Source organism: Entelurus aequoreus, linkage group LG12 (assembly GCF_033978785.1).
Source record: "Entelurus aequoreus isolate RoL-2023_Sb linkage group LG12, RoL_Eaeq_v1.1, whole genome shotgun sequence".
NCBI classification, from domain to species: Eukaryota; Metazoa; Chordata; class Actinopteri; order Syngnathiformes; family Syngnathidae; genus Entelurus; species Entelurus aequoreus.
The window spans coordinates 68,496,672-68,509,311 of NC_084742.1; the positions used below are offsets into that span (position 1 = coordinate 68,496,672).

At 40.1% G+C, this 12,640-nt stretch overlaps 1 protein-coding gene across 6 annotated transcripts in view; it reads left to right on the forward strand.

Moving 5' to 3' along the window:
• The window catches only part of sox5 (SRY-box transcription factor 5), an 863,129-nt gene that overhangs the window by 838,109 nt on the left and 12,380 nt on the right, over positions 1-12,640 (forward strand). For 3 of the 6 annotated variants that reach the window (XM_062066517.1, XM_062066521.1, XM_062066522.1), the window contains 3 exons: positions 1,724-1,896; positions 10,749-10,851; positions 11,773-11,946. In XM_062066517.1, coding sequence (XP_061922501.1) covers positions 1,724-1,896; positions 10,749-10,851; positions 11,773-11,946 — 450 coding nt within the window. Of the gene's footprint in view, positions 1-1,720; positions 1,897-10,748; positions 10,852-11,772; positions 11,947-12,640 lie in introns of all 6 variants that reach the window. The other 3 variants (XM_062066520.1, XM_062066516.1, XM_062066519.1) reach the window with 1 other exon arrangement.

Below are 12,640 nucleotides of genomic sequence, written 5' to 3' on the forward strand. Positions count from 1 at the left end.
TGGTACCAGTGTTGTGTATTTAAGAAATGAAACTATGGAAGCATGGCAGAGATATTTACTGAACCATCTTGTCTTCCTTCAAACCGGCTTGGAATTTACCCTTTTTTCCAAGCGGATCATCCATAAATGGAAGAGGTTCACCCGGAGAGCTTTGCCAATAATCCCACACTGTAGCCAAGTTTGGACACACCTTCTCATCCAATGTGTTTTCTTTATTTTCATGACTATTTACATTGTAGATTGTCACATCAAAACTATGAATGAACACATGTGGAGTTATGTACTTTACCAAAAAAAGGGGAAATAATTTTTTTTTATATTGTAGTTTCTTCCAAATAGCCACCCTTTGCTCTGATTACTGCTTTGCACACTCTTGGCATTCTCTCCATGAGCTTCAAGAGATAGTCACCTGAAATGGTTTTCACTTCACAGGTGTCATAGTTGTGATGTGACAATCTACAATGTAAATAGTCATGAAAATAAAGAAAATGCATTGAAATAAGAAGGAGTGTCCAAACTTTTGGCCTCTACTGTATATATATATATATATGTATATATATATATATTAGGGCTGTGAATCTTTGGGTGTCCCACAATTTGATTCAATATCGATTCTTGGGGTCAAGATTTAATTCAAAATAAAAAAATAAAAAAATAAAAAATAAAAAAATTTTAAAAATTTTTTAAAAAATTAAAAAATTAAAATAAAAAATAAAAAATAATAATAAAAAAATAAAAATAAAAAAAAAATAAAAAAAATAGATTTTTTTTCAATTTAACACGATTCTTGATTCAAAAACGATATTTTCCCGATTGAAAAGGATTGTCTATTGATTCAATACATAGATTTCAGCAGGATCTACCCCAGTGTGCTGACATGCAAGCAGAGTAAAAAGCTTTTATAATTGTAAAGGACAATGTTTTATCAACTGATTGCAATAATGTACATTTGTTTGAACTATTAAATGAAGCAAAAATATGACTTATTTTATCTTTGTGCAAATATTGGACACAGTGTGTTGTCAAGCTTATGAGATGCGATACAAGTGTAAGCCACTGTGACACTATTGTTCTTTTTTTTTTATAAATGTCTAATGATAATGTCAATGAGGGATTTTTAATCACTGCTATGTTGAAATTGTAACTAATATTGATACTGTTGTTGATAATATTCATTTTTGTTTGACTACTTTTGGTTTGTTCTGTGTGGTGTTTGTGTCTCCTCTCAATTGCTCTGTTTATTGCACTTCTGAGTGTTGCTGGCTCGGCTTTGCTTTTGGAATTGGATTGCATTGTTACGGTATTGCTGTGTGTTGTTTTGTTGGATTGATTCATTTAAAAAAATAAAAAATAAAATAAAAATAAATACATTTTTTAAATAAATAAATAAAAAAGAAAAAATCGATTTTTTGAAAAATGAGAATCGATTCTGAATCGCACGTGAGAATCGCGATTCGAATCATTTTTTTCCACACCCCTAATATATATATATATATATATATATATATATTTTATTTTTTTTAAGAATCAATTTTCTGAAAGAAGTTATTAGGCCAAAGAGCTTCTCTAACCTGTTTAGAATGAATGATAATGAGTGTAGCAAAGAGGTGAAGTGCAGATAAGATGTTGAAGTGACTCCTCCAGTGGACGCTAACATCTCGCCGGCCTTTATTGCGTGCGGCCAGAGTGAGAATATTAACGCTGTGTGTGCACGCCTCAGCAGACTTGCTGTCCTCGCTGTCGTCGGGGGTCTACCTCAACGACCACGAGGCCGTGACCAAGGCCTTCGCCGAGGCCCGCCAGATGAAGGAGCAGCTGAAGAGGGAGCAGCAGGTGCTGGACGCCAAGGTGGCCGCCGTCAGCAGCCTGGCGCTCAACAACGGACGCTCCGACAAGGTAGGGAAGAACACAGCACTTCCATTAGGTATCACGCCCCCCCCTGGGTGACAAAAGTTGTTTTCACCCCCCCAAAGTTGTTGTTTATTTCTTGTATCTCTATGTGTCAAGATACTTTTTTTACTAACACTAAACATTCTATAATACTATTGTCTCTCACGCCCCCCCTCATTTATTTCACCCCCTACCCCAAAGTTTGTTTATTTGTTGTATCTGTATTTTTTAAGATACTTTTTCAACAACACTAAAGATTCTATAGTACTATTGCCTCTCACGCCCCCCCACAGTTACATTTCCTAGGGGACCAAAAAATGTCACGCCCCCCCCCCACTCCTTAAAATTGATGTTAATTACTTGTATCTGTACGTTTTTTTTTACTAACACTAATTCTATTACCTTTTAGCTTCTCACGCCCCCCGCCACACCCCCATGAATGACTGAAAAGAGGGCTCACTGCGTTCAGTTCAATAAAAGTTTGTAGGTGCTGAGAGCGATGCACAGAGTGAAACCTCTTGCCCAGTTTGAAGCGAGGAAGTAACTTTTTGTTGTCAAGTAATAATGGTACTAATTAAAACCTCCATGCTGATTAATCGTGCTAATTAAAACCTCCATGCCGATTAATGGTACTAATTAAAACCTCCATGCCCATTAATGGTACTAATTAAAACCTCCATGTTGATTAATCATACTAATTAAAACCTCCATGCCGATTAATGGTACTAATTAAAACCTCCATGTCGATTAATCGTGCTAATTAAAACCTCCATGCTGATTAATCGTGCTAATTAAAACCTCCATGCCGATTAATGGTACTAATTAAAACCTCCATGCCGATTAATCGAACTATTTAAAATCTCCATGTTGATTAATCGTGCTAATTAAAACCTCCATGTCGATTCATCGTACTATTTAAAACCTCATGTTGATTAATCGTACTATTTAAAACCTCCATGTCGATTAATCGTGCTAATTACAACCTCCATGTCGATTAATCGTACTATTTAAAACCTGATGTCGATTAATCATACTATTTAAAACATCCATGTCGATTAATCGTGCTAATTAAAACCTCCATGTCGATTAATTGTACTATTTAAAACCTCCATGTCGATTAATCGTACTATTTAAAACCTGATGTCGATTAATCATACTATTTAAAACCTCCATGCCGATTAATCATACTAATTAAAACCTCCATGTCGATTAATCGTACTAACTTAAACCTCTATGTCGATTAATCATACTATTTAAAACCTCCATGTCGATTAATCATGCTATTTAAAATCTCCATGTCGATTAATCGTGCTAATTAAAACCTCCAAGTCGATTAATTGTACCATTTAAAACCTCTATGTGGATTAATCGTACTATTTAAATCCTCCATGTCGATTATTTGTACTAATTACAACCTCCATGTCGATTAATCATACTAATTAAAACCTCCATGACGATTAATCGTGCTAATTAAAACCTCCATGTCGATTAATCGTACTATTCAAAACCTTCATGTGGATGAATCATACTATTTAAATCCTCCATGTCGATTAATTGTACTAATTAAAACCTCCATGTTGATTAATCGTACTAATTAAAACCTCCATGTCCATTAATCGCGCTGCCCTAACTCCTAATTTGCGGAAATGTGTTTATCACTGTCATATTAACAACAAAAACAGTTTTTTTTTTTTTTTCGAGGGGTTTACTTCGCCCACAGGTCACTGGTGTGTGTGTGTGAGCGTGAGTGTGCGAGTGCCAAGAAGAAAAGCTCGACTCGACGATCAATCCTTTTCAGATGTGTTTATATAGTAAGGAAAGAGTCTTCTAGCGAGGCAGCGGGCTTAATTGGGCCAGAGAAGGTTAAAACACCTCAGAGGTAATGAACGTGTGTGTGTGTGTGTGTGTGTGCGTGTGTGTGTGTGTGTGTGTGTGTGTGTGTGTGTGTGTGTGTGTGTGTGTGTGTGTGTGTGTGTGTGTGTGTGTGTGTGTGTGTGTGTGTGTGTGTGGCCAAGAAGAGCATCCAGGAGATGTTAATGCGTAGTGACGGCGTGGGCTCCTCGGCAGCGTGGCTAAATTGTGGTTATTTGTTAAACACATTGGGGGTCGCATGGCTGGTGCAGGGGAGCACACACACACACACACACGCACGCATGCACACACACACACACACGCACACACGCACACACACACACACATATGGAAGCAGGGCAACAAGCTGTATTGTGCATGGTTGAGCGAGCACTTGTATGAGTGCTAGCGTCGTAGACTAGACTAGACATACTGTATGCATGTAAGATCTGTGTGTGCTTGTTATAAACTCCTGCTTGCCACCACGGCCTTTTTTTCTTTTTCTTTTTTTTTTGTCTTGGTGCGGCGGCGGCGGCGACAACAGAGTCATCCCTGACACTCGGGGAGGATTAGTTTTGTCGCTACTTTGTGTCTCGCCTCCCGTGTCAAGCCTGTTCAATCCACTTTTCTCATGTACTGCACTGGAGCTTAATGTCAGACTAGGCTGTCATCCACTCTGTCTCACACGCACACACACACACACACACACACACACACACACACACACACACACACACACAGCATATTTCATCTTCATATGTAAGCGTGCAGAAGACATGATGCGCTTCCTGCAATGAGCTGCTGTGTTCCTATGCCAGCATGACATTGAAACAACCTCGATCACACCTGTCCTCACCTTGCAAAATACTTGTATTTGTAAATTGATGTCTAACACATTGACGGTTGGCAAATGACCACAATTCCACGCCGAATCAAGGTCCCAAGCTGACGTTGTTGTCAGAAAGCATGTTGTTTCAGCGTTGGATTTGTGTTGTGTTTCAACGTTTGAACCAAATGTTGACTCAACGTTGTCAAAGAGCATGTTGCTTCAGAGTTGAAGGGGAACTGCACTTATGGTTGACAATCTTTATGCGAAACATGAGGACCGATGTATTTTTTTAACGCATTGTAAATATTAAATGAACACCATCAAAAGTCCGCTTACAATGGAGCCTTTGGGAGTGGTTGAATTCTGCCTATAAAAGCCTTAAAAACATGCAAACACCTCCATTGAGGTTTTATACACACTATATTGCCAAAAGTATTTAGGCCACCTGCTTTGACTCACATATGAAGTTGGAGTGCCATCCCATTCCTAAGCCATAGGGTTCAATATGAACTTTGGCAGCTATTACAGCTTCGACTCTTCTGGGAAGGCTGTCCACAAGGTTGCCGAGTGTGTTTATAGGAATGTTCCGCCATTCTTCCAAAAGTGCATTGGTGATGTTGGTGGAGAAGGCCTGGCTCTCAGTCTCCGTTCTAATTCATCCCAAAGGTGCTCTATTGGGTTCAGGTCAGGACTCTGTGCAGGCCAGTCAAGTTCATCCACACCTGGCTCTGTCATCCATGTTTTTATGGACCTTGCTTTGTGCACTGGTGCACAGTCCTGTTGGAAGACGCTGGAAATCACTGAGAGCGGCCCGTTCTTTCACAAATGTTTGTAGAAACAGTCTCCATGCCTAAGTGCTTGATTTGATACACCGGGCCAAGTGATTAGGACACCTGATTCTCATCATTTGGATGGCTGGCCAAATACTTTTGGCAATATAGTGCACATGATGTAACTCACTGTACAAAGTCTGCTATAATCAGGATGCAGATTGTTCAAATATTACCATTTAAAGGCCTACTGAAAGCCACTACTAGCGACCACGCAGTCTGATAGTTTATATATCAATGATGAAATCTTAACATTGCAACACATGCCAATACGGCCGGGTTAACTTATAAAGTGACATTTTAAAATTCCCGGGAAATATCCGGCTGAAACGTCGCGGTATGATGACGTATGCGCGTGACGAAGTCCGAGTAACGGAAGTTATGGTACCCCGTAGAATCCTATACAAAAAGCTCTGTTTTCATTTCATAATTCCACAGTATTCTGGACTTCTTTTGCAATTTGTTTAATGAACAATGAAGGCTGCAAAGAAGACAGTTGTAGGTGGGATCGGTGTATTAGCAGCGGACTACAGCAACACAACCAGGAGGACTTTGTTGGAGCGCTAGCCGCGCTAGCCGCCGACTTCACCTTGACTTCCTACGTTTCCGGGCCGCCAAACGCATCGGGTGAAGTCCTTCGTCCTTCTGCCGATCGCTGGAACGCAGGTGAGCACGGGTGTTGATGAGCAAATGAGGGCTGGCTGGCGTAGGTGGAGAGCTAATGTTTTTAGCATAGCTCTGTGCAGTCCGGTTGCTAAGTTAGCTTCAATGGCGTCGTTAGCACTGCATTGTTAACCTTCGCCAGTCTGGAAAGCATTAACCATGTATTTACATGTCCACGGTTTAATAGTATTGTGGATTTTCTATCTATCCTTCCAGTCAGGGGTTTATTTTTTTTGTTTCTATATGCAGTTAAAGCAAGATGCTATCACGTTAGCTCGTAGCTAAAGCATTTCGCCGATGTATTGTCGTGGAGATAAAAGGCACTGAATGTCCATTTCGTGTTCTCGACTCTCATTTTCAAGAGGATATAGTATCCCAGGTGGTTTAAAATACAAATCTGTGATCCACAATAGAAAAAGGAGAGTGTGGAATCCAATGAGCCAGCTTGTACCTAAGTTACGGTCAGAGCGAAAAAAGATACGTCCTGCACTGCACTCTAGTCCTTCACTCTCATGTTCCTCATCCACGAATCTTTCATCCTCGCTCAAATTAATGGGGTAATCGTCACTTTCTCGGTCCGAATCTCTCTCGCTCCATTGTAAACAACGGGGAATTGTGAGGAATACTAGCTCCTGTGACGTCACGCTACTTCCGCTACAGGCAAGGCTTTTTTTTTTATCAGCGAGCAAAAGTTGCGAACTTTATCGTCGATTTTCTCTACTAAATCCTTTCAGCAAAAATATGGCAATATCGCGAAATGATCAAGTATGACACATAGAATGGATCTGCTATTCCCGTTTAAATAAAAAAAAATCATTTCAGTAGGCCTTTAAACCCAAAATGAACGAAAGGAAAAGGCTATGCAAAACAAAAGTCAATCTGAACTGGCTACAAATTAAACAGAGACAGAATGCTGGACGACAGCAAAAACTTACGGTGTCCACAAAGTACATCCGTACGTGACATGACAATCAACAATGGCCACACAAAGAAGGATAGCAACAACGTAAATAGCCTCGCTTGCTAACACAAAGCGGGTGCGCGGAATAGCGCTCAAAGGAAGACATGAAGCCACTACAGGAAAACACCGGCAAAACAGGAAGGGCCACCAAAATAAGCAAGACAAGAACTAAAGCACTACACACAGGAAGACACCAACACACTCAAAATAAGACACGGCGACTTGGTGGAGTTACATTTTTTAAAGTTTTCTGCTGGGTTTTTTATGACAAAAATGTGCCTTGCCTCAAAAAAGGTTGAAAAACACTGCCATACCCCATACTCTCTGAGCACTCCCCACAGGACTTCCTGGGGGACACGGTGGAATGCCTTCTCCAAGTCCACAAAGCACATGTAGACTGGTTGGGCAAACTCCCATGCACCCTCAAGGACCCTGCCCAGAGTCTAGAGCTGGTCCACAGTTCCACCACCAGGACAAAAACCACACTGTTCCTCCTGAATCCGAGGTTGGACTATCCGGCGTAGCCTCCTCTCCAGTACACCTGACACCCAATGTTATTAAATAAGTATTGATTTTGCATCGAGAATTGACTGAGAATCGAGTCATTAACCCCAAGAATCGAATCGAATCTGTAGTGCCCAAAGATTGACGGCCATAATGTCTGACTGTGCAAAACACTAAATACACTATATTGCCAAAAGTATTTGGCCAGCCATCCAAATGATGAGAATCAGGTGTCCTAATCACCTGGTGTATCAAATCAAGCACTTAGGCATGGAGACTGTTTCTACAAACATTTGTGAAAGATTTCCAGCGTCTTCCAACATGACTGTGCACCAATGCACAAAGCAAGGTACATAAAGACATGGATGACATAGTCAGGTGTGGATGAACTTGACTGGCCTGCACAGAGTCCTGACCTGAACCCAATAAAACACCTTTGGGATGAATTAGAACGGAGACTGAGAGCCAGGCCTTCTCCGCCGACATCAGTGTGTGACCTCACCAATGCACTTTTTGGAAAATTGCTATAAACACACTCGGCAACCTTGTGGACAGCCTTCCCAGAAAAGTTGAAGCTGTAATAGCCGCTAAAGGTCATATTGAACCCTACGGGTTAGGAATGGGATGGCACTTCAAGGTCATATGTGAGTCAAGGCAGGTGGCCAAATACTTTTGGCAATATAGTGTATTTCCAAACATTGAATAAAGTCAAATACAAATAAGACAACAACACTTCTCTTGTGTAAAGTAAATGTGTACATTGGATATAGATCATCTACATCAGGGGTGTCAAACTCATTTTAGATCGGGGGCCACATGGAGAAAAATTTACTCCCAAGTGGGCCGCACTGGTAAAATCACGGCACGATAACTTGGGCGGCGTGGCGAAGTTGGTAGAGTGGCCGTGCCAGCAATCGGAGGGTTGCTGATTACTGGGGTTCAATCCCCACCTTCTACCATCCTAGTCACGTCCGTTGTGTCCTTGGGCAAGACACTTCACCCTTGCTCCTGATGGCTGCTGGTTAGCGCCTTGCATGGCAGCTCCCGCCATCAGTGTGTGAATGTGTGTGTGAATGGGTGAATGTGGAAATACTGTCACTTTGAGTACCTTGAAGGTAGAAAAGCGCTATACAAGTATAACCCATTTTTCATTTATTTATAACTTAAAAATAAAGACAACTTCAGATTGTTTTCTTTGTTTAAAAATAGAACAAGCACAATCTGAAATTGTACAAATCATAATGTTAGTTTTTTTTTTTTATAATTACTTGTTGCGGTTAATAGAATATATACTTTATTTGTCGTTATTTATATTTTTTGAATAAATTATGTGATAATGTTCATCAGTCAACTCATTGGTGTTCATTTTCAATCTATCAAGATAACAAAATGATATCAAACTCAAATTGCAGTATATTATTTATGTAGTTTGATCATTTTCTCGACTGATGTACTAACACAGGGGTCACCAACGCGGTGCCCGCGGGCACCAGGTAGCCCGTAAGGACCAGATGAGTAGCCCGCTAGCCTGTTCTAAAAATAGCTCAAATAGCAGCACTTACCAGTGAGCTGCCTCTATTTTTTAAATTGTATTTATTTACTAGCAAGCTGGTCTCGCTTTGCTCGACATTTTTAATTCTAAGAGAGACAAAACTCAAATAGAATTTGAAAATCCAAAAAAATATTTGAAAGACTTGGTCTTCACTAACTGACAAAGAAACAGATAACAGATTTGGTGTCCAATTCAAAGTGTGACATGATTTATCTAAAAATTTGAGAGTTGACTTCTGTATTTTACATGAGTTATTATTTGTACAAACATGGTGCAAAGTAATTCATGATTTGTTAAAAAATGTTAGTGGCTATCTAGTTAAAATGGGATATTGTGATTTCACAAGACTGTCTTAGAAGTGATCATTTGAAAATGTTCAATTTGAAAAATGTGCACTTAGAGAAAATATAAAAATAAAGTGTTGATATTGATATTTATCTGTTTCCATATATTTTTATTGTGAGAAATCATTAAGTTGATCAGTGTTTCCACAACGATAAATATCATTAATTATTAATAATAACATAGAGTTAAAGGTAAATTGAGCAAATTGGCTATTTCTGGCAATTTATTTAAGTGTGTATCAAACTGGTAGCCCTTCACATTAATCACTACCCAAGAAGTAGCTCTTGCTTTCAAAAAGGTTGGTGACCCCTGTACTAACATCATGTTTTTTTTTTGGTTCATATGCAGCATCATCTACAAAGATACAAATAATTGCTATTGCAACATCCAGTGGACACATTTAGAACAGCTGTTTCTATCATTCAAAAATTTCAGCTTAATTTTTATACTTAGCAAACTCATCCCGCGGGCCGGATAAAACCTGTTCGCGGGCCTGATCCGGCCCTCGGGCCGTACGTTTGACACCCCTGATCTACATCATGATTTGTCTGTGTGGCTGCACAGGACAGATCTAAAAATAAAAATTTTTTTTTAAAAAGTCAAGATAATTCTTCGCCTGTGCCTCTCATTTATTGAAAGAGGACAAACATTTGCTATTCTGGCTGTAAAATGTGAAGGAAATCATCCCTCTGACAATTAAAGGCTGTTGAGCTAAAAAGAGAAAAAAAACATGCATGTGATTATCATCAGGTCACATGGAGATGGACCTACTTTGGATGCTGACAAACACTCTTTCTGTTCACACTCCTATAATTAAAGTGTGTGTGTGCGTGTGTGTGTGTGTGTGTGTGTGTGTGTGTGTGTGTGTGTGTGTGTGTGTGTGTGTGTGTGTGTGTGTGTGTGTGTGTGTGTGTGTGTGTGTGTGTGTGTGTGTGCGTGCTGTCAAGTTCCAGCACACATTAGGCATGTAAATGCTCAGTAAATCAGCCTTTTATTGGTTGTAATAAATACTCCAGGGGCCGCGTGGCGTGGCCTCGCTCTCCATCTAATGCGTGGCCCCGCGGGGGCCTCACACACTTCACTCTGGCAGGTGGCTACCAAAACATGCTTTCTGCAGCACTTCATTAGCTTGATTGCAGCGCCCACATTACATCTTTCGGAGCAGCTTCATCAAACCAAAATGGATGCATTTGAAAGTGTGCACCGTTGTAGGTGCTTTTATTCATGCACACACACACACACACACACACACACACACACACACACACACACACACACACACACACACTCGCGGGCTTGCTGACTCAAGTGGTGTGTGTGCAGGACAAGGCCGCCTTGGAGAGTCTGAGTCAACAGCTGAAGCAGCAGGCCGAGGATAAGTTCAGCCACGCCATGCTGGACTTCACCATGAGCGGCGACTCTGACGGTAAACACACACACACACACACACTCACACACACACACACACTCACACGGTGATGACAAAGTGCGTGGTTTGTATATTTGTAAACGGAAATAAAGCTGAAGTGGTGCGTAAACATTACTAATACAACAATGTGCGGTATGGAAACTAATATTGAAGAATTGGAAGTTGTTTTTTAAATATATGTCGTATTTTTCCAACTGTATATAAGACACACCCACTAAATTTTTGAAAAAAAAAATACAAATTCTATATATTAGCCGCACCAAACTATAAGCCGCAGATATACATGTTACACAGAAATATTCTGTAAATGTTTATTTACATACCTTAATTGTTTCCAAACATTGTCTGCAACACGGCAGTAAAACGGCTGATCAAACAAAACAGAAGTCATGGCCATGGACCCACTAGCTGCGCAAGCTAGCTCTCCAATCAGCTAAACAGACTCAATAACTCCACGCTGACGTTTTGGTGAATTTACTGAGGAATTTGTGAAAGTGAAACAATACAAAGAGAATGTTATTGTAAGTTGATAATACTCACACAGACACTTGTAAATGTATTAGCTAATGCTAACGACGCAAGCGTCATTACATTACAATAGCAGGTACAAATATGCATGAAAACACTCCTACACACATCACACATGGGACACTTTAGTAAGGAGGAATTGTTTTAGTTATATTGTAAAACTTACAAACGTTGCTCAGAGTTATTAATGAAGAATCCATGCGAGTAGAAACGCTATGGACGGCTAAAAGACTGAACGGCACGACGATTGAATACATGAAAATAATACTAATGAATCAAATCTTTGGTGTACCACTAGGTGGAGTTAGAGAAGCACTCTTCTACCCCATCATTTCCTTCTAGGCTCCATCCTCCTCCCCACCTTGCCTAAACGGACACCTTTCCCCGCAGGTTCTCCCAGCGTGTCCGACTCCAGGATATTCCGAGAGGCGCGAGGTCGCGGCAGCAGTGAGCCGCACATCAAGAGGCCCATGAACGCCTTCATGGTTTGGGCCAAGGATGAACGCAGGAAGATTCTGCAGGCCTTCCCCGACATGCACAACTCCAACATCAGCAAGATCCTGGGTGAGGGATCTTTGTGTGTGTCTGTGTGTGTGTGTGTGTGTGTGTGTGTGTGTGTGTGTGTGTGTGTGTGTGTGTGTGTGTGTGTGTGTGTGTGTGTGTGTGTGTGTGTGTGTGTGTGTGTGTGTGTGTGTGTGCGTGTGTGCGTGTGTTCTTGTATTTCTTCTTGAGACATGAAAGAGGAAAAGTATCTTCCATATGAGGAGGTGTGAACAAGTGATGACATAAATCAATAACGTTGCATCTAATAGACAATGTCTCATTGGTGGTGACATCTATCAAAATGAGGGTGGTCCCAAAAAGGAGGGATTTGTCACATTGACTGTGTGTCGCTTTTAAAAGTGCTCCCCCTCTGGTCAACATATGAAATAACAAGTGTGTGTAAGAAATTGAAATGCGCCCCCTTTGGCCAAAATTAATTACAAAAATAAATAAATATGTATATAGAGACATACTGTAATAACTTGAAGTACATAATGAGAAAAACCATCACAAACAAAAAATTAACTAAAAACATTTTTTCTCACAATGTGTCAACTTTTTTCTTATAAAATTGGGAACAATTTCTCATATTGTTTCTGTTTCTGTAATATTGCAATATTTTCTTGTAAAAATATTACTTTTTTATGTCAAATGTGTACTTTTTAATGCAAAATGGTGACATTTGTCATATAGAATTCAGACTTTTATCACAATG